The sequence below is a fragment of the Dermacentor albipictus genome, chromosome 1, assembly GCF_038994185.2.
Source record: "Dermacentor albipictus isolate Rhodes 1998 colony chromosome 1, USDA_Dalb.pri_finalv2, whole genome shotgun sequence".
NCBI classification, from domain to species: domain Eukaryota; kingdom Metazoa; phylum Arthropoda; class Arachnida; order Ixodida; family Ixodidae; genus Dermacentor; species Dermacentor albipictus.
Genome location: NC_091821.1, coordinates 79,850,699 through 79,873,883, shown reverse-complemented (window position 1 = coordinate 79,873,883; position 23,185 = coordinate 79,850,699). Strand labels below are relative to the sequence as shown.

At 46.0% G+C, this 23,185-nt stretch overlaps 1 protein-coding gene across 2 annotated transcripts in view; it reads left to right on the top strand.

The window, feature by feature from the left end:
• Positions 1 to 23,185, top strand: part of LOC135915096 (dopamine beta-hydroxylase-like) — a 73,964-nt gene that overhangs the window by 24,044 nt on the left and 26,735 nt on the right. For both annotated transcript variants that reach the window (XM_070532795.1, XM_065448092.1), the window contains 5 exons: positions 12,679 to 12,825; positions 13,571 to 13,744; positions 20,508 to 20,594; positions 21,564 to 21,743; positions 22,542 to 22,811. In XM_070532795.1, the coding sequence (XP_070388896.1) occupies positions 12,679 to 12,825; positions 13,571 to 13,744; positions 20,508 to 20,594; positions 21,564 to 21,743; positions 22,542 to 22,811 (858 nt within the window). The remainder of the gene's footprint in view (positions 1 to 12,678; positions 12,826 to 13,570; positions 13,745 to 20,507; positions 20,595 to 21,563; positions 21,744 to 22,541; positions 22,812 to 23,185) is intronic.

Genomic DNA, 23,185 nt, shown 5'->3' with positions numbered 1-23,185 from the left:
CTCGGTTAACCCCCTTTCTTCTCGTTTATATATATATATATATATATATATATATATATATATCAGCGTTCTTGGCAACTGTACTGGTATTTTAATAAAGCCCAGGTTAGTTGAAAAACATAGCAGAATAATTTCGACGTTTCGACCGTGGACCTGACCCTGGCCTAAACGTCGAAATAAATCCGTTGTGCTTTTCAATGTTTACTTCATATATATATATATATATATATATATATATATATATATATATATATACACGTGTGTGTGTGTGTGTGTGTGTGTGAAGACGCGCATTTGGAAAAAAAGACGTTCACGCACACATGAATGATGAGGCGCAGGTTCCTGTCCATGTCCTCATCATTCCTGTTTGTGTGAACGTCAGCAACCAGCTAGTCAGTGCCTGCTATGTTTTTTTTTTTTTTTGTCCTTGTGCCATACTTATTCCCAAAAAATTGCTATAGCATCGTAATGTGAATGAGTTCGCAGTAAGTTTCAGATCTTAAAGTACGCCATATCCCATCAAAATTTAGAAGGCTGGCTAATGTCACGTGATTGCCAGCGTTGTCGGTTGTCAGGATATCGAAGAAGGGGAGGGTCGATAAACGCAGCCAGATAAAAATACCGTGTCGTGTATTTCCCGCGTCGTCAGACTTCGAGAGCAGTTTTGCAGGCCAAGTATTCACGCTTTCTGGATAGGCTGGCGCCACCGCGCGCATTTTCGCCGAAGCCGTGGAGCGGTGATGGGTACCTCGCTTAAGCAGGAGACACACGGTACGATTCGGCGTCCGATCCGACGTGCGGCGCCGTATGCTCCGGCATGCGGCATACGACGATTCGGGGCACACGGTGCGTACATCCGAAAAATCAAGCGGCGCGTGAGCTCCGCCCAGATACAGCCCCCCCAGCTTGACTTCATAGCCACGTCGAGAAACGCAATATAAACAAATCTGCACAACACTGCTTCGCTTTACGCTAACACTGTCAGTAAAATTGTGCCCCTGCGAGTGACGGAACACTTCACGATGGCGCGTTGTCCACTGACGGCTCCGCCAACAACCAGTGATAGGGCCGGTAGGCATAGCTAAGCGGACGCTGCGGCCGACGGCGCTGGCGATCCAACGCGAACTCGTCAAAGAGCGCTTATTTTTGCCAAAACAGTTAACACTGTACACTTAGGTCACCCGTAATTAAATACAATTGGTTTACTCGATGCAGTCTTTGCGAAAGGCAAACGTGCAAGCGAAGCGAGAAGCCTCGCTCAGACGGTCGGCGTGGGATGTCTGCCCGCGAAATGCTCTCGCGTCGCGGCTCCCGATCTCGCCAGTAGCTTGGTGCTAGTGTAATAGGCGCTGCTTTGCATAACAGGCGCACGTTCGAGATAATTTTACTGAACAGCTAACTATTTCGTGTCGGAAACAAACTGCAGCAGGCAAGGAAAAAAAAAAGACTGTGACAAACCGGCCAGCCAACGCCGCCTCCGTGGAGGGAACGTCGGAGAACGTCACATGCCAGCCGTGCTGTCATTGGCTGCGGTCAGACGACGGTGTGGTTGTCGGACGCGTCGGACGCGGCGGACGATGAAAATCTGCCCGGTTTGACGCACGCCGGATGTCCGATCCGGCGCTTCAGCACGGCAAAACACCTCGATTCCGGCTGCCGTTCCGGTGCGTCGGAAGCCGGATCGGACACCGAATCGCACCGTGTGTCTCCCGCTTTATGCGGTTTTCCGCAGATACAAGAAATCAATGCGAAAAGCCGAGTACGTAGAAACTAAAAATATTTTCTGGCCTGAACATCTCTGAGCTATTAATAAAGAAAAAATACACACAAAGAAAACACACACAACGCTGAATCAGTTAGCTATGCTGGACATTCATGCCTATAAAAGAATACGCAGATGCATCATAAAGAACTACACATACGTAACTTTAGACAAACCTTAAATATATGCAAATGCCACGTAGCTGGATAAAACAAAGGTAATGTTGTTTGCCGTCGTTTGGAGATACTCAAACTATATTTTTCATACCGCCTAGTTAGATAATTAGTCCTAACTAATCAATCAAGTTCTCAAATAGCATAATTAGATTAAAAGTGTTGATGAGAAAATTGTAGAGCAACATCAAGACTCCCGATACAGCTTTATGTTGCTCAGTACGTGCTACATAAAAGTGTTTTTCCCAGCGTGAAAGAAGCTCTCAGATGCACGCAAAATTGCCATGCGACAGGCCGCTAAAGGCACAAAGACCAGTAACTCACCCGCTTCTGGAAAACCACGTTTCCTTGATCCCTCCAGCGCCCCTATAACCCGCCATTATTATTATTATTATTATTATTATTATTATTATTATTATTATTATTATTATTATTATTATTATTATTATTATTATTATTATTATTATTATTATTGTTATTATTATTATTATTATTATTATTATTATTTATTGGCATCCTCTTTCAAATGGGGCGGTGATAAACAGTCACCTAACCTGCTTTAGTAAATCAGGTATACTATACATGCTTTTCATTCTAGCATTTTTGTGCGCATCTCCTTAATCTTGTTTCTCTTCCTCAAAACTTCTCCATCTACCTTATACCGCTACATATATGCCTGTAACGGATCCGGTCGTATCAGTCTCTTCCCTGCTTTTCTCCCACCAATACTCTAGATGTCTCTTGCTTATCTCGACTGCTGGCCGGTCGATGCTTCCATCCTCTTTAAATCCAAGCGCTTATGGAAGGTGTACGTTACCTATGGGTCTCGCTAGGTTAATACCATCGCATTGCTTTAGGATGTGGTGAGTGCACTCCGGAATTTCGGTGCAGCAGACAGATGCCTTAGCTTGTTGGGAATATTTGCTCCGGTACGTCTTTGTACTTAGGCAACCAGCTTTAGCCTCAAATACCGAAGCACTGCTGTTGGTGTTATCGTACAGATTTTCTCTTCTAACTTCTTTCTTCCCATATTTTCAAATCACCATGGTATTTTTTTGTTTCCATTCTTTGCATCCAATTCCCTGTCTGTTTCGAGCACTTTCTTTTTGGTGACTTCTGCCTGTCTATCTAAACTTTCAGTTACCCTGTAGTTGGTTGCCAACTTTCTTGACCTTTTCCTCTATTCGGTGTCCACGCTTTTGAGGTAGAGATACTTGTGCACTTTAACCATCACTCCAATTTGATTTATGTTCCTGAGTCTTTCCCTAAAACTAATTTTGCTCAGCGCTTCTCTGACTTCAAAAGAGGCCCAACCCACGTCACCGTGCTCTGCCTCATTTGGGGCTTTACTGTGGGCTCCCAAAGCCAACCGGCCTGTCGATTTCTGGTTAACTTCCAACCTCGACAAGATATGCGATTTTAAGCCCAGAATGGCATTTGCGAACGTTAGCTCTGCCACCATTACTTCTTTCCAAATTCCACCGAGCACCTCATATTTATTCTAACCCCAACGTTCTCTATGTTTCATTATTGCTGCATTCCGCTTCCCCCTTTTGTTTTCAGATCATGCTAATAAGTATTGGAGTAAGTATTTCCTTCGTTTACGCATACGCCGAGGTATTTATATTGCTTGACTATGGGTATGACTTTCCGGTGAGTTGATACCCCGTAATTACACGTCTCTTTATTAGACATCATAATTCTCGATTTCTCTGTGCTAAACTTAAGGCCTATATTTGTCGCTGCGTTGAAACACATATTCGCAAGTCGCTGTAACTCTTGCATTGTCCGCTAGTAGCGCTATGTCGTCCACATAGATCAGCCCTGGGACCTGCAGTTGCACGCTTTGCGCCATTAGGAATGTAAGATAAATTAAACCCTAATTCACTGCTTTCCAGTCGTATTTCTATGCCCTTAAAATAAAGCCTGAACAACAATGGAGACAGAGGACATCCTTGCTTCAGTCCTCCGTGAATTTCCATCACTTGATTGCATTTCCCGCCTTCCCATACAATTTTTAATCGGTTGTCTCTATATATCTCCCTCAGCAGCGCCACGAAATCGTCATCTACGCCTGTGGGCTTAGGAATCTTCCATAACAATTTCCTCTTCATGTTGTCATAGGCTCCCTTAATATCTGGATATGCTATCCATAAGGGTCTTTTATGAGCTACTGAAATTTCTATGCACTGAGTTAGTACAAAGATATTATCCTCGAAGCGCCTGTCTGGTCTGAATCCATTTTGCAGTTCCCCCAGTATATCATATTTCGCCGCCCATTTTAACAGTTGGAATTTTGTAGTTTTCATTGCGCTTCTATATGTCCCCGACGTTACTGTAACTGGTTTGTACGAGCTCGTCCTGTCCTTATCGCCTTTACCTTTGTAGATGAGGTTAATCTTGCTTTCCCGCCATCCAACCGGAATTTTTTTTTCGTTTTAATCACTTGTTCTGTGCCATTAATCGGCAGTGTCTTGCTCGTTGGACCCAGCTGTTTGTTTAGCTCTACTGGGATTTCATCGGATCCTGCGGCCATGTTATTAGGCACATACTCTTCTGCTTCTTTCAGGTAAAAGTTTTATACTCTAAATTTTTATCCCTCAGGCTTCTCTGTTGTTGCTGGATATGTTTGAGTCCGAACTACGCTTTCTTTCTTGCCGAAGTTATCCTTAATAACATTTCTGAGGTACCCCAGCACATCGTTGCCTTCGAAGATGCTACCGTCCTCATCCCTCATAGTCGTTTGCAAGCTTCTAGCTGGAGCTACAAGTGCTCTTACATGGTTCCAGAATCATTTTGGTAGGCCTTTGTCTCTTTTCCGAATGGTATGCACCAGACGTTCACTTGTACATTCAACTTTCTCTAAGATGAGCTCACACTTTTCATCTCACCGTACTTGCTCCACCGAAGAAGAACCTCTTCATAGCGTAATCCCTGCTTTTTGGCTTCTCGGTGATCCCTAGATGCCTTGCTTACGCTCTTCTATAGCTTGTTTTATTTCCTTGTCGCACCAACTGCGTCGTTTCCTCCAACTATTCTTATTCAATTCTGTACGTTTAGTCCAACCATTCTTTGGTCGCGTCTGTCTTATCTCTATGTTAAACCGCTGCGCGACCTATAGGTGATCGAAAGTGCGAATAAGTTCTTTAATTTCTTGTCAATTTTTGAGCACGCTCTCAGTAATTCGGCTGCGCTGCAGGAACGACTTGAGCGGCTAGTCTACACGATCTAGGGGCACCTGTGAAGGCGCTCGATAAAAACCTAATTCACCGGCAACCAACACGCACGTACGCACGCACGCACAGTCACTGCGCATCTCAGTGCCATTCAGGGTCTCCCATCACATTACTCCAGGCGCCCGCCCTTCAGAGCGTTAGAAATTGCGAATTTGGATTTTTTTCTGACGTGGTAGAAGTAAGTGGGGTGTACAAAAAAAAGAAGACAGGCCGCCAGCAACGAGGTAGTAAGGGCGACCGACAAGAGCGGGACGAGGCTGGACTGCGGGCGTACGAAAAAAATATATATAACCGGAGGCCATCGTCTCAGTTCTCATGAAAGGCCCCGGGAAACCTGTATATACAGCGGGAGCGGCCTGATCTCCTCTGACCTTTTCTATATCGACCTTCTTCGTGCCTCCGCGAGGTGTCAGGGGCGCCTCTTCGAGCTCAACGGCTGACCTGTGGACATGCCGACGTCTTTTGGCCGCATACATTCTTCACTTTCACTTTGCGACCTCGCGCGGTGCTCCTTTGTGCAAGCGCTGCGATGATTATGACAAGCTCGGAGAATGAGAAAGGGAGCTGGTGGGGGATGGGGAATATGACGGCGGCGACTGCTCCAAGAAGGTGGACCGGCCAATAAAAATGCCGTAATCTCTCTTCGATGAGAGCTGACGCAAATTATGCACGAACGTCGCAAGATTGCGCGAAATAAAAGAGAACGAATTCACGGGATACGACATAGGGAAGCGCCCCTGTAGCATTCAGCCGGCAGAAATTTTTGGCGGTCGGACAGAACTTAATAAGGCGCAGCCTGAGGACAAAAGAAAGTGCGGCCTTCTTTATTTTCATTTATATCCTGTTTCATTAGTTACACGATAGGCGTGTCTTTAGGAGTCTTTCCGCGAGTCGCTATGCGCTACCCCTAGACGTTCTACAAATTATAATTCCCAGCAGTGGACAGAAGTCAGTCGACGCGTGCAAGTAACGCGATACCTAACAAACTTACACTCGAGAAAGTGGTATTTGCTTCTTCCACTTCCCAACCGCTCGCGCATGTCTTCAGACCTAGAAACAGCGCCATTGTTTTACATTCCAGATGATTTTCAGTCCTCCATCTTTTTAGAAGTGCTCAACACAATCGAAGTTTCAAAGAACGAATTTCGCCACAACAGGAGTCTGAAACGCACTCTGGGCAGGAGTTTTGTCGCTTCTTCAGAGATACAACTCCATAGTAATTCACAAATTTGTAATGCCGTTCGTAGCTTAGAACCAAAACCAATGTATGTCAATGATGTTTCTGTGCTAGAGGAATTGCTGTGGGGATGACAGACACTGTGTGAGCAAATACTACGTGTCAATTTGGCGCAAGAAAAGATAATGCACGCCGATTTTAAGATTAGTTCATGGCCCCAGAGAGACTCGGCACGACACATGAGTTGTGTGCGCTCTTCGGCCATATACGGTGTCTCAGCCATCCTTTGGCAACATTTTACAAGTATGCTTGTGCTAATGTGGCGAATTGGTCAGTATCTGGCCAATGTGTCAGCATGACCTCCATCACGCTGTCAGACAAAGAGATGGCATACTTACGCATGCGCAGATGATAGCCCATGGCTTGGACAGCACTTATATATCCGCAATTCAAGATCATTCACAATAATGTTGTTGGAAGTTCAGCGCTCGTCCTTGTCTTCTCGTCTTCGTCCGTGGCTTTTTTGCGCTGCCGCCTTTTGAAATATGCTTGTTCTCTGTAAGGGGACTGTACTAAAGGTCCGTTCATGACTACTCAATGGCAAGTCGTACTGTTTCTTGTATTCTGCCTAACTGCAAAATTACTGCAGAATAATAATTCAACTATGCAAAACTTAGGCGAACTTTCAAGCGATAAAGTTGTCAAGCGTGCAAGGGAACGTCTGATTCCCAGAATGTTTTACTTATCCATTGCTCAATAATTTCTTCTGCGCCATGAAGACAGCCAGCGAAATACGGTGGAAAAAGCACGTAACTATATGTATGCACGTGTGCCAGCCGCAATCGCGGTGCTCTCAAACGTATCATGCATCAGTGAATAGCTATTTCAACATAGCGCGACGCTTCTAAGAAGGTGACAGGAAAACGGCAAAGGCATTTACTCTGAAATTCACGCCGGTAATGTGTCCCGCTTGTGTTGCTGAAAACACGCGCGGTGATTCATGGTAGCGATAAGCAACCTGAAGAACCAGAAATTATTTCAGCTCTCCTGATTGTGCATCGAGTTGTTGACAGATTTGTAACTTTTTTTTTCCTCCGATTTTTTTTTTTAGTACTAACATGCCAGATCGTACCCACATGAGTGCTGAAGGCAAAAAAATAAAAACTCGCAGGATGTATGAATTGAATGTGAAGAAGAGCAAAGGCGCGCAAGACGCGAATTCTTGTCAGAATCATGCCTAGGCGCATCACGTCAACGACTGATAACTTGGCATTTAACCAGAAAGCAGCCTTTGGGAGATTTTACAGCGAAGCTGTATACCTCTACCATCGAAGGAAATTTTCGTGTCGTTGTTGGCATGGTAAGCAAAAAACTCCCCATACGTGGGCCAATGCCGAAGATAGTGTTACAGGCCCGGCCCGTGGCGGAGGTGAAGCAGGCGTTAAGCACTCGTCATACGTGGGCCGATCCCGAAGTTGGTGCAATACCGGCCCGGCTCGCGGCGGAGGTGTAGTTCGCCATTAAGGGGCCCACATACACAGCTTCGCTGGTCATCCTTTTTCACAGAGTGGAAGGGCACCGAGTTTTTTCTTCTTCGCCTTCTTCACGGACTCATTTCAGGCTTCAACAGAATGGCAGTACTAGACCTATCCATAAAACCATTCCGCGGTAAAAATTATGTTTCAGCAACTCTATGTAAAGTCTCAGCAAACCCGAAACATCCGCACTATCCTACGCGAAAGCCTCCCCCACCCCGCTACTATTAGGTGACAGTTTCCCTCTCTCTTGCTGTCATTATTCAGATGTACGGCGGAGGAACTATAGTAGCGGCTCTTGGTAGAATACACATGTACGCTGCCTTGTCTACGTCATATTTCTATGACGATGCTTCTTTCTATTGTGAAGAGTGCTGAAGAAATTAGTAAAAAAAACGTGCTTTATTATCTCCTCCTATACTACATGACACTGGTATATACACTTACAACGTATTCGAACGATGGCGTTGGTTTGTCTGTGTCTCTGCCAACGATTTCCCCTGCTCCTGTCTCTCTGCACGCAATGCATCGATAGTTGCAGGAAGCACTTGTGGAATGCAGTAAGTCATAGCGAAAGTATAGAAGCAGTCACCAATCTGGTGAACGATGAAAGCCTTTCAAAGGGGCTTCTTCGTTGAGCCTCTGTTCACAGAATGCATGCCTTACAGTAAATATTCGCAGTCCAATGTTTTGATGTATGAGGAAGGTTGGGCATGGGCCTGCATATGCTGTGCATTGCTGAGAAGTGAGTGATTGAGCGATAACTGCCTGTGATATACGGTTGTGGGAACACGTGCAATGCAGTAAGTAATTGCGAAAGTATAGTAACATTCACCAATGCGGTGAACCCCGAGGGCATTTCAAGGTTGTTTCTTTTTTGCATAAAGCCTCCTATAGTAGGAAAGCATGCTTTACAGAAAATACTCACAGACCAATGTTTTCATGTGTGAGGAAGGTGTGCATAGGCGTGCATATGTGAGTGACCCAGTGAGTGATGACTGCCTGTAATATATGCTTGCGGCAACATGTGCAATGCAATAAGTAATTGCAACACTATGGGAACAGTCACCGATCCGGTGAACCACGAGGGAATTTCAAGGGGGCTTCTTTTACATAAGGCCTACTACAGTAGGAAAACACGCTTCACAGAAAACCCTCACGGCCCAATGCGTTACGAGAAAGGTTGGGCACGGGCGTGCGTGCGTGCGTGCGTGCGTGCGTGCGTGCGTGCGTGCGTGCGTGCGTGAGTGAGTGAGTGAGTGAGTGAGTGAGTGAGTGAGTGAGTGAGTGAGTGAGTGAGTGAGTGAGTGAGTGAGTGAGTGAGTGAGTGAGTGAGTGAGTGAGTGAGTGAGTGAGTGAGTGAGTGAGTGAGTGAGTGAGTGAGTGAGTGAGTGAGTGAGTGAGTGCCTGTGATAAACATTTGCGGGAACACGTGAAATGCAGTAAATAATTGCGAAAGTATAGGAAAACTCACCAATCCGGTGAACCACCAAGGTAGTTCAAGGGGGCTTTTTTGCACAAAGCCTCCGATAATAGGAAAGCAAGCTTTACAGAAAATGATCACCGTCAAACAGCCCAACAGACAACCACAAAGCCGCTCAAGCTTCTCGGTCTTGGAAAGTAACGATACCATCATCTGCACGCGCGCTTTCCTCCTCAATGCTGCATGGATTTCTCTCTCCCATGGGCTGGCGCACGGCACACTTCATCTGCCAGCGGCCGCCAAGTGCCGCAGAAGAGCCTACCCTCGCGCATGTTCTTTCGGCTGTTTAAAGAGTTATTGCGAAATTATCATCTCATTACGGGCGGTTTTTACGTTATTTAGGTGCCGAAAGATTGGTAAGAGGAGTACGTCTTTTTCAAAAAGGTTAAAAGATAAACTGCCAAAAGCGCTATAAAAATGTATGGCGAGGAGTCGTTCAGCAGCGTTCTCTTCCTGGCTGCTACATGCGGTCATCTGCGGCGAAGCGAAATACGGAGAACTATCCACGCATTCGTTATATGTTGGTGGTTATGGACGGTTTTTTTTTTATGGATGCCACGATATTGCATAGGCAGTGGCGCCACCTATGGGCAATCGGCATACTGACTTGGGCGCACGCTCCGTGTTGTATGCCAGGTATACGCTCGGCGGCACTTTGTAGTGGTTGTTTTCGCGCTCGCGTGGTCTGTTTAGTATGACGTGGCGTCTTCTACGTGGGTACGCTTTTGTGAGACGTAGAGAAGTCATTCATAGGCAGCATGGCCGGAATTTCTGCTGGCGTTGAAGTGGACGGAGCACCTAGCGCGATTTGTGCGCGCGCGTTTGAGCCTACAATCAGTCTCGAAGATTAGTTACGTATTTCTGAAAATTCGTTTCACGAATGTCACCTGAACGCGGCATTCTCAAGGTCCTTCTAAGCTGTGCTTTAGCAACAGTGAGAAATTGCGAAACATAAGATCATCGTAACAACGGGAGTACGGTTCGTCTGCGGCGCAAGTTGTGATGTTCACTTTGACAAGAGTTGAAATTGTTATCTGTAGATATATTGAGCGATTACCTCGTTTGTTGGACGAGATTTTCGCCCATGAATAAAATAGTTTTGGGCAATAGAAACAGCGTACCGTAAAGTGTGAATCCCGTACACTTGTCGAGTGGTCGAGCGACCAGCTGAGAACTGCACGATCGTCCGAAGCACTGGTATGAATGGTGGGTTACAGATCCGTTTGTGCTTTATAGCACGTGGTTCAAGCATTCGGCATGACCATGCGAGGTCTTATTGCTACGTCAGCCAGTGTGCTTTTCTTTAGAAATAAGGGAATGAAATCCGAGTTTCCTTTTTCGGTCATGTTCGTCCCGTTGTCTACGAGGCACTCACCCGTTTCACTGAAATTGTGTTTTCACAAATGGCTGTCGGATTATTTTTATACAGTCCCCATTGAAAATTACTGCTTTAAAAGGAAGGCAGTGCCGAAACACAAAACAAGTGTACCATGCTGGTTTACCAACCGCAATGCCATCGGCGTCGTACAGGAGGCTAACGTAGACTTAGCATAGTGATTTCAGTTCTACTAGACTTGAAATACGTGAGAACGATGCCGGTGGCTGACGCACATATTTGATAACGACTGGCGTTTAGATGTTTCGGGGTTGCATTGTGTGGGCCGTACACGAGCACTCTTCTGTTTTAGTTCCTACGCCAAGCGATGAAATAGTGAGAAAATTTCACAATTCATGCTGGCAATGCAGAGACGCCACTGCTGTTCGTTGAATAAAAACAGGTACGACCAAATAGTGCCCAACACGCACACACACCGTGGCTGATTATACGCGTTGCGTGTTAGCGCAGCCAAGAGAAATTTCCTCATACAGTATAGGGCGCTGCACCGAAAGGCTACCAAGTGGTTTTTCGACGACCTCGTATGAACTGTAATCTCATAAATTTCAATGGGAACGAGCTAGAACATCTGTAAATTGTTCCGCAGCACGCGACGGCAACTCATTCAAGCAGCGCCGTGCCGTCTCGCAATGGCCAGAGAGGAGGAAAGGCTCGCCGCGTTCCCTTTCCCCCTGACCTGATGAAACGGTCTATAAAAGAAGTAATTCAAAAAAGGAATGGAAGCAGGAATATACTTAACAGTATTCTGACAATGCATCAGCCTTAGTGCTCGCGAAGAGCACTAGCGCCAATCTCAGTGCGTGAGGCACAATCTGGGCATACGTGAAAGCCGAATTCTACTTGAGTTTATGCATGGGCTTGAAGTGTCGGAATAAAAAACTAGTGCAGTTCAAGCGGTGTGGCGATGTTACTTCTTCAGTTATGTTCTGTAGCTTGCCTGCGCCTGCTTTGACTGCCTCAAATAATTACTCTTTCCTGTACGCCCTATGATCCAAATACGCCTGTTCGCCGAAAGACGTTGCGACGAAGCCATGCCAAATACCACCGCAGCTGTGTTGCGTCTCACCAAAAGAACTACTTGCTTATGAAATAATTGATTAAACTACGGCGCTTGACAATAAATCAGCAATTTAGCATTATTTTGGTCTACATACAATAAACAATTTATTATACGCCATCTCTAGTTCTTGTGGTGTCATTTCTCACCAAAGTTTTAGAATTCAATTTAGAATGGAACTCAGCGAAATGGCCGTGCCACAATGGATGCGAAGTGCTAATAAATCGAAGTTAGTACAACAAATTCTTCAGCAAAAAAAAAAAAAGGTGCTTGGGATCGGCAGGCGATTCGCAAAAACTTGTTGCTCCCGGAAATTAAGCATTGCGTACAGTAAGAACACCATACATGAAAGCTTACGTCCTGTTTCGCAGAAGCTACAGACAAGTTTGAGTAAAGTTATATTTATTTTTCCACAAAGATTAAAGAGTAGCAGTCATTCACAACAATGTGGGCGCGAGAAGTAACAAATAACATAACGGCGTGAACAATCAACAGAATGAATATAAAGAATCCCTATGCGCAGGTTGGTCGGGAAAATATTCCCAACTGAAGAACAGAGACCAAGAGTCCGGTAAACCAAACGCATAAAAATATTAATACAACTTCGCCGTACAGGTATTAACAAAACAGAAAAACAACACTTTTCTCTTAGAAAATGGCGTGTTTCGAAGTGGCGAAATGCTTTCCTCCAGTATTGTGCAACCACTGTTTAGTACGTAGCAAGTCCTGTTCGTGCAAGCCGCCTGTGCTTATTTTCGCGGAAAGTGTAAAGGGAAGCGACTGTCACTACCAAAGATATTCCACCGCCAAGCGCATTTTCGTTTGGTCTCTCCACCTTGACTGTTCTCCTCCATTACAGGATGGCTGGACGGACGACGCTGGCTATGTCGCCGTCGACGAGCAAAACGACTGTGTACTGGGTAGCCTCAAGCGCAAGGGCTCCACGCTAAGGTTTCTATTTACTCGCAAGTTCGACACCTGCGACAGCCACGACTACGTCATTGAAGTAGGTAGACATCGAGACATTGTTTGCAGTAACACAACGGAAAACTTTTTTGAGAATGTCGTGTAGCTGTACAAAAAGAATCAAAAGTGCACAGAACAATATTATGTGCTAAATGTGATGGAAATTATGAGTTATATTGTACAATAGTGTAACATAGTGGAAATTACAAGCTATAGTGTACTCATGCACAGTGCAACTGTAGCATGGTGACGTATGTCAGCGAGCTCTGTAGATTCTGCAAGGGCGCGCCACCAGTACATTTAAAGCTCATAAAGGTGTTCAGCTTACATCTGCTTTCACTATCATTCAGAGAGCCTGAAAGAGGCTCTATAGTTGGAACTCGTTGTGTTTGTTTAGGCCACAAACAACATACCTAAACGTTCACGGTGTAAGCCGTAGCAAAAAACTGTTCCCATTTGGCCCTTGTCAACATGCAACCGCGTACGCTGTCAAAAATCTGCGTGCGCTTATCAAAATCCCTTCCTCATTAGTGCACATAACGGTACGCCGCTTCTCACCGCCCTTAGTTGCCATTCTGGACAGGCACTGAAAATTCGCCGCCACTGTGTTACTGCTTACATGTTTTATCGTCAGCAAGGTAACGAGGCATCATTATGGCAGCAGACCTTTCGTCGCGCGCCTGCAGAATCCAGCCTCTCGACTATACGGTGTCTCGTGCCGTGAAGTACGTCGTTCACGCGAGCCACTGTATACGACTCGTTCATTCGCGCGCACTGTGGCGCAGGACGGCACGGTGCACCTGGTCTACGCGACTGGCAAGGGGCCCCTGCGTCGCCTGGAGGGTTTGCGGCTCACCCGAGCCCAGCACGGTTTTCAGAGGGCACAGCTCCTCAAGGTCATGGAAGACCCGCCGCCCTTTCCGTCCGACACCAAGTTCGCCAATTTTCTGAATGACAAGGTATGTACCAACCCTTTGGGTTACCCAAGCAGTTTCTCTGTGATATTGCGGTTCCTCAAAAGCTCTCGCACTTGTCAGCGAGGAAAGACATTCGTAAAGATGGTTTCTAATCTACTATGCAAAAGCTATAAGAACAGATTATTGCTGTTTAATATTGTCACTGTTGCAGGATCATTGAACCACGGATATTTAACGGGCACGCAAAAAACATATAAATGTGCCGAGCCAATACAGGACGCCCAAGGAATGGGTGAATATTTACGTAAAATTGCGCACAATGTTCGCAAAAAAGGTTAACACATCGGGCACACACCGTGTAACTTTCACCAAGGCAACCATATGATATTTCTTCAGGACTAATGTAGCGAATGTCTTGCAATATTTTTCCTCTTGGTAGCTCACCAAATACAGGCTGTTCTCAAAGCCTGCAAGATAAATTCAGCTAATTTTTACATATATCTTCCAGTGACAAGGAGGGTTTAAAAAAACTAATAATTTGTATCGCGTTCTAACGAGCGCAGAGTCGGTTTTACATTATCTCTTCCCTCATAAGCATACCTGTTACTAAATGTAACAGAAACATCTGGTATAGAGTTGCGTTATACCGCTATAATATCGAAAGCTTAAGTAATTCATAACGGCCTCAAAGAAAGCACAATGACGCGCTATTTATTATTTTCATTTTTAATAAGTTACTTGCTAATTTTGCCGTAGATCACAAAAATGGAGTAGATGAGGTACTATTAATCTCAATGTCTACATAGAAACCAATTTATAACAGAACAGAATGCGTGTACTTACATGCCCAGTGTGTTGTTTGATAGCGGTTAAATAAGCAAAAAGATTGTAGCCGTCAATTTCTCTGCTATGGTTGTGTTGTGCAAGCAGTTTGCGATAGCCGATGCTATCGTACCACCTGAATTGTCGTGTATGATATTATAAGCATCTAAACTTACGCGCCAGGCATAACACGCTGAGCTATTCCTTATAGTAGAGAGAAGAGAAAGCGAGGGGAGTAAAGAAGGGGCAAGGAGGTCAACCAGGCGAGCGGCCTGTTTGCTGCCCTACATTGGTGGTAAGGGAAACTAGAATTGAAAGAGGAAAAGAGGGAGAGAGTAAACGCTGAGTGCACGTTGGAAGACGCACAGAGGCACTATAAGCGGTCTCCTAAACCGGTTCCACGAGAGGTTGCGGTCAATAATGACACCCAGAAAGCTATGCGTCTTAGCATAGGACACGGCTTGACCATTGATTGAAACGGGATACAATGACATCTGTTCGCGCGTAAAGCCAACCAATGCGATATTTTCGGTAGAGACATTGAGGCCTTGTTCCCGGTGATAAGACGCCATCGTGGTCGTCGCCCGCTGAAGCCTGGACCGCACCTGAGGGCGAGTCACCGCGAGGCCCAGATGCAAATGTCGTCAGTGTGTATTTAAACATGAACTGCACGTGATAAGTACTCAAGTCCTACCAGGACGAGGTTGAACAATACGGGCCTCAACGCCCCACCATGCGGCACACCACGGCAGGTGTAGTGTTCCGAAGTTGGGCCGTCTTCGGTCTGTAAGAAAAAAGTACCTCTCAGTCAAATAGTTGCGAATCCATTGATCCATCTGGCCACCAACTCCCGCAGCCTCAATTAAGTTCTTGAGTTCAGTATGGCCTTATACTGCTCCTTTGACATACAAGTATGGCCTCATACTGCTCCTTTTCAGTATATGCTTCATTTACATAAAGAAAAAGTGGTGCTGATAGGCGCTTGAGGTTTTTTCGTTCTTGGGCCCAGGTAACGAGGTCAATAACGTTGTCGATGGACGAGCACCATACACGAATGCCCGTCATGGCGTCTGGATAGATTTTGAATCGCTCGAGGGGCTATTCCAAGCTAGCAAGAATCATTCTTTCTATCACTTTTCCGACCCAGCTCGAAAGCACAGCCGGACGATATGATGATAAATCAAGCGGAGACTTTCCAGGTTTCAGAAAGGGGATCAATCGGCTCGATTTGCATTGCTTCGGAACGACGCCGCTATGCCACGACTCATTGTGGTACTTGAGCAGCCCACCACGTGCGTCATGTCCAAGGTGGTTTAGGGCAACGCGCGTGATGCCATCTGGTCCTGGTGACGAAGAACGCCTACAAGTCGCCAACGCAGCATCGAGCTCTTCAAGTGAAGATAGCACGTTCATTTCTGGCACATGTGCCTCAGGGACGTTACTCAGTGCTGAGTAAGTAGTGTTGACCACGGACCCAGCAACCGGCGCACGGAACTCTTGAGCCACTTCAAGCTGCAAGCGGTGTTCGTAGAAAGTCAGAGCAGCAAAGGGCTTCCTTTGGTGCGGACATGAACGAATAGCCCTAATTGTTCTCCATACGTACGAGAGCGATCTTCGGGGATCAAGCGACTGACAGAAAAATTTTTATCGCTTGTCTTCTAATTTATCCATACGACGCTGGACTTTCTTTTCTGTGCGTTGTGAAACCCTCAGATCTAGAACGGACTTCGTGCACCGATACCTTTTTTCCGCCTGTGGACATGCTGCATGCAGACTCTCCAGTTCTATATCGAAGTCTGTGCGCCTTGCTGACCTTGAATGCTTTCATTGCTTGCCTGATTGTATCTTTTATATTGTGTGAAAGTCCTTCCCGACATGCGTCATCCGTATGCTCCTCAAACCTTGACCAATCAACTGTACACGCGACAATAGAGGAGCCCTACTCAACTCCACTTATCTATCTTAATGTATGTTGGAATATGGTCGCGTCTGTGTGCCTCTATGTCCGTAAACCATTCGACGCTCGAGACAAAGGGCCATGACACCAAAGTCAAGTCCATGCAGCTACTATAAGTCGTGCCTGACAGAAATGTAGAGCTGCCATCATTCACACAGCACATATAATGGTGGGCAGCAAAAGAGGCAAGACTCCTCCCTCTGGAGTCAATTTTCGTGCTTCTCCATAGCTGGTGATGCGTGTTGATGTCACCTGTAATAATACAGGGGTAATTGGTCATTAGCAATATTGCTTTAGTCCTTCTGCCGTCAAAGTGGCCCGCTGGAGCTATGTAGACTCCAATAAGTGCAACTGACACAGTCTCCTTTTCGCAGGCAGACATATTGGTTGTCGTCATGAGGCTCTAGCACGTGAGCGACATGCGTAATATACGTGGGGATGTACATGAATACTTTTCCTGCGCACACCGCCTATGGACGAGATGAAAATTCGTAACCAGATAGTCTGAGTGATTTGACGTATTTGGTTCGCAAATTACCAGTATGGGGAAACTATTTGTAAAAACCAACTTGCGAAAGTCTGCTATACGGGTCCTGAGACCTGTGGCATTCTATTGCAAGATAGACACCTTTAACTTCAACGCAGAAGGGGACTATTGGTTGAGACATGGTGCTTATACGATGCTAGCAAGTACTGGAGTTAGTGCGTCCAGTATTTGTAGAACAGCTCTAGCTGCTGGTATTTGCAGCTTCTTCAGTATCATGCGGATTGTAATAGTTAGCGATCGCAGCATTACACTCACTTGCCTGTCCTGGTCGGACAAATCACCGACAGTAGATGCCGAGGTTTGTCCATCAAACGTTTGCTGTGATTCTGTTGGTGATTGCTGCCGTTTTGGTAAGGCCGGCCAAGCTTCGGCTGATGTAGTCTTTCCAGTGGCCTTGTCCTTCGTACCTTTTTGCACAGTGCCTGATCTGAGTGGCAGAGGAAGATGTGATGTTGCAGGAAGTGGCAAGCGTGTCCCAGAGGCAACAGCCTTTCTTGAAGAACGCCGGCGACGGGAACGTCGCCTCCTGATTTTAGCGGCGGATTCTCGATGAGGTGAATGATCTGTCACCATCTCTTTCAAGATGGTAATTTCCTTCTTAATATGTGGACAATTCTTCGATGAAGTCTCAAGCCTCCCGCTGCAGTTCGAACACTTCATTACAGTGGCGCCACATTTATCTGCAGCATGCCGGGGGCTCAGTGCAGCGGTGACATGCTGCCTGGTTTTTGCAGACGCTGCTCAGGTGTCCCAGTTTCATGCATTTGCGGCATCGATGAGGCTTCGGAATGAAAGGCCACACAGCATGTCTGAAGTGTCCCACCTTAACATGCGAAAGTAAATACTTACACTTGAATGCCATCTTCAGGCGGCGTGAACTGCATAGCCGAGTAACATCAACAATGATATCATCATTCGCTGGCTTGACAATAATCGGCAATTCGTTATTAAAGATGGCCACATCTGCGTCAGCTGTCGCTTCATACGCCGGTGACTAACTACATCAGGTCCCAGATGGATGTAGGAGCGCACCTGAATGCCATCAAAGTCTGTTACACTGCTTAGAGTGGTCAGAACACCCGCATGCTGGACATCAACCGCCAGTGGATTTTTTAGGGTGTTCACTGGAATGTCCGATATTTCGTTTGGCATCAGTGCTTCCAGTGACATCGACACAGATTGTCTGTTATGTAGCTTCATGTTGACGTTCAGGAAGCACGGCATAAATATGATGGTATTGTCGTCCGGCCTCTGTATCTGTCATACTATTTGCATGCTTGACGATGAAGACGTCGTGGTGTTCCTTCTCTTCGCTTTGCAGCTCTGCACGAGTTCGAAGTCGTCATCGAAGGATCCACATTGCTCAGGGAGTAGACATGGGTTTCCTCGCTGTTGCTGTCTCTCTGTTGACCGATCCACTTCCTGGAGGCGGCCGCCGCTGACGCCGCCATCGCCGGCAGGCGTCCGGGGTGCTTTACTTCCATCACCACCGAGCAAGAAGCGAAGACCAACGGATGCGCTTAGATTTTCACAGAAATAAATCAGAGCTAGAAAGAATAGCACTGTGTCAAAAGGCACTTTGTCGTCCGTACCAGATTTGAGCTGCATAAAACCAAAAGATGTGAAGCATCTGCCTTCGACAAAGATGTAAAGGCGTGCTAAACCCATCACCTCCGGACGCTCTGCAAACTGCCCTTCGGCCGTCTTCACTTACTCAGTGCATCCATAGCTATTGTCGGAAGGTCTGGTTCACATACCTGCTGCGCATTTAGCCTTCGTTCTTTAGTAATGACTTTGCGCGTTTATTAAAAATGGTGACTGTGTAGGCCAAGATATAAAATACTTCTTTCAACTAATATCGAAGTCGAGATCAGGATTCAATTTACCCTACCAGTTTCTGGTGTATAGATTCTTCGGGCTCGCAGTTCGTACCTCAATCCGTGGCTCCATGGGACGGGAAGTGGGTGTCAGTGCCTTTTTCAATGCAATAGCACTTATTCGGGTTATAACCACGGCTTTGTATCCATCCCCATGAGAGTTCTAAGCTGGGCTAGTAGGTGTAGGTTCAGAATGATGAACAGCACAGACAAAAGTGCATTTGGCCTGCTTGTAGCGCTTGTGTCGTTATCTGCGCTGTTCGTCATATCGTTTGTATCCATACTTTCTTTTGCGAAAAGTAAGGGTCCCTTTGCCGCCATTTCAGCCAGGGTCAAAAGAAATGCTTTTAGAGAACTGCCTTCAGAGAAATGCTTTTAGAGAACCGTGACGTGGCGGCCTCCAGGGGGTCGTCGTAGCTTAATTGGTAGAGCCTCGCATGCGTATAATACAGAGGATGTGGGTTTGACTCCCATCGGCGGCACGTTCTCCTTTCGCCCATGTCCATTTCCTCTTTCCGTATTGTTTCTACATTTCAATTAAAAACTGCAATAACTTACCCTATTTTTTCCGTGGCTTCATTGTGGTGATTTCGTACGGCTGTCGCTATGATTGTGTCTTAAGACGTCAATGTAAGCGCGGTCGCAAACCAGGTTTTATCAGATGTAAGGGACCATAATTAAACGTATTGAGCCTCGACTGGAAGCATCCCACGTGTTATTTAACTGTCCCTGCTCAGGTCAAGACATTAAAGGGAATTTCATAAATTCAGGATATTGCATAACATATACGGCCAGCGCAAAGAAAGAAGTGCTACTCAATGATGTCCTTATGATGCGAGACCCTGTGGCGGCACTGCCGTTGCCGCAACGAGCCTGCTTAAATAGTATGGTATCTTCTGTAGCGTCTACAGACTTGCTACAGTAGCAGGGGCAGGCCACGTTAAGCTACTGCGGCATCACCACAAGACCTCAAGCCCGACCATGTCGTGGTTGCAGTTGTCAAAAACTTTGTGGTTCTGGCGGTACTTCGCTGTCCACTGTGAGGCGTACAAATGGCTGACCGATGGCTTACCAAGATGGCAGAGAAGTAAAATTATTCACTAATAGTAAATCACCTAAGTAATCAGTCAGCATATTTAAAGAATTTTCGCAAGCACAAAGTGCGTGCGTGCGTGCGTGCGTGCGTAAAGTTTAGAATTTACATTTATTTTACGTAGTAAATGACAAAGCTTCAGTAAGTCATGCTATACAATTTTTTTGAAAAGTTTCTTTTTTATAGTTTATAGCCAGAACTCTAGAAAGAGAACTGAAATCCTTTATCCTCAGATAGATTCAACTAAAGACATGAACAGGTATTACTGTGGCACCTACAGAGTATGCAGTTTGTTGTTGAGTCTTCTCACCTATACATATTTGTGTAAGGATCTACATCTAGACAACAATGTGCTTGAATTATTTAGCTTGCTGCCATAAAACACAATAAAATATTGGGAGGCTGGAATAACATCGAGCCAGCTTCATGTACCTCGGGGTATTGAATTTAAACTTAGAATTTTGTGGCCCTAGATTTCTTTGACTAACGTGGTTTCTCTCCGATTGTAGGTAAAAGTTCCAGGCCAAGAAACAACGTATTGGTGCCGGCTGCTGAAGCTTCCAAGTGACTTCGGCTATAAGAAGCACATCGTGAAAGTAAGGCAAATATTCTTTCTTTCGAATGTTGTTTATGTTTTCCAAAAACTGTTCGTTTATTTAATATTAAAGAAGCAAAATTATGTTTCTTTACGGTGTTTCATACACAGACTGTCAGAGGTGGATCAAGGCCTTCTCTCTTTCCAGGTTTTGCTCATTCTCTCTCTTTGCTTTTGTGAAATTGTTTGAGTATCGACGACTGTTATGTCGACGCAAAAAAAGTGATTGCTTAAAATAAGCTGAACAACATACTTCTCTCTGTCTTCAAACCTATTCCTAAACAATTGAAATTAATTACGTTATGGCAAAACTCATTCTAGGTTTTAACTGCCTTTCTTTGTTAGTACCATTTCTTTTCATCCCATCGACAATGAACATCATCTTCCCACAAATTCGAAACTGGGTTAGGCGGGTCCGTACACACGTGTTCAATGCTTGAATGAGTAAAGAGCAAGGCGCAATAGACCAGAAGAAAAACACAAACGACGGGACCCGCGCCAGTCCCATCGTTTGTGTTTTTCTTCTTTCCTGGCCTATTGCGCCTTGCTCTTTACTCCTTCAAGCATGAACCAACTAGCCCAAGCAAGAGTTTTACTTGTACGTATTAAAGCGCCGCCACGACTAGCAAGTCTTAGATCTACTATGTAGGAATAAAGACAGTGCTCACAAGTGCATCTTTGTCAGCAACTGCCTGTCTCTCTTATTTGCCGCTATTTTGAAGAGTGCTCGTGACTTCTCGCTGAAGTATGCTCCCTCTAGTTAGCCATAAGCAAAGTAAAACTATACTCTATCGGACAGCACAAGAACTTTCGAAATTTGAGTTTGATATCTGACCAGTAGTTAGTTACTCCCGCATAAAATTGTTTCCAGCGATCTATTTCCTCCCAGAATGTAGGGCGACGGATAGACCTGTAGCAACTATGCATGATGCCTCTTATTTCGTCTCCGTCGGTATATCCACTGCCACAGTACGAAGCCAACATCCAAAAAGGAAGCGAGGCGCTGGTCCACCACATGGAGCTCTTCCACTGCGAGGCACCGGTTGACGAGATACTGCCGCCGTGGAATGGACCGTGCAACAGCCCCGACCGACCCGAGCCACTTGACCGCTGTAAGAGAGTCATCGCCGCATGGGCCATGGGGGCTCCGGTACGTGAGCCTTCTGCGCCAAAATTCGCGGTCGTAACGTAATATTTTCATTGTCCTTTGGTCCATTACAACGTTTAAAACAATGACGTTCACAGAGTGAAATGCCGCCAACTAAGGCTGCTATGTTAAATCGTGCAGATCCTATTCTGTTATTTGTTGAAAAGTGGCGTTTACAAATAACTCCAATATACCGGAATTGTTGAGGCAACTCGTACCCATAAATGCCATGGAAAAGATTCGCTGGCCTGATCTATTTTGTGTCTGTGGGTGTGTACGGGGGAGAGGGGGCGTGTTTATGTATGTGTATGTTCGTGTTCATGCGTGTGCGTGTATTCGTGTGCGTGTCTATGTCTGAGTGTTCGTGTGTATGTGTGCGTGTTCATGTCCGTGTGTGTATGTGTGCGTGTGATGCACGCACATGTGACATTGGCAACACTGTATGGAAGTTCTAATTCACGTGAAACGTGAATCACGTCAAACGCATGTCAACGGGTGCGTCAGCTCGTTATTTGCCGTTTCAGAACCCATTGCTGCGCTGAGAGCGATAAATTCCGCATTTATCAGGAGTGCCAGTTTGGATGTCTACGCAATAAACTTCTGTATACGAAAGTCACTGGCAAATCGAGAACGCTCAGCATCACAACGATCATGTGCTCTGGAAGCACTCCACGTATTTTGAGAACGTAAGCACGTCGGTAAACGTGGACGGTAAAACTCTGGTTTTCTGTCGTTCATCATTACCACGAGATTTGTAAGGCCTACTACGTGCCATGTTTGATGCCTGTGACCATTTCGCAGCCACTGGCGTACCCAGAGGAGGCCGGCCTTTCGACCGGTGGGAGCGACTACTCGCCCTACGTGATGCTCGAGGTTCACTACAACAACCCTGCGCAGCGCAACGACTACGTGGACAGCTCTGGTATCACGATCTACTACACTGGAGAGCTGCGTCCCTTCGACGTGGGCATCCTGGAGATCGGCCTCGAGTACACAGACAAGATGGCCATCCCACCCCAGAAGCAGGGATTCCACCTTACAGGCTACTGCATCTCGGAGTGCACGCGTGTGGTGCGCAGAGGCAACCTTATGCTTTTTCAACGGGGAACGAGAAGGAGTCTTCTGTTGCCTGCGCATGGGATAAAAGCGCTTGTTCTACCACTCTCCTTTCGACTTTCATATAGAACGACAGGGACACAGAAAGGAACATTAAGCAAACACAGAGGGCTGTGTATTTGTCTAATGTGTCTTTCTGTGTCACTGTGGTTCTGTCTGCGCAATAAGAAAGTAGAAGCTGCCATAGGAACAAGGGGGGGGGGGAGGGGGGGGGCTCATGTAGCTGCCCTCATCTCCTTTCTAGCTGGTGCTCACACGCACACGCAATAGTCCAGCAGTAATTAAGGCGACGCCCAGAGAGCTCTCTCATCTGTTTCAAAATAAAGTAG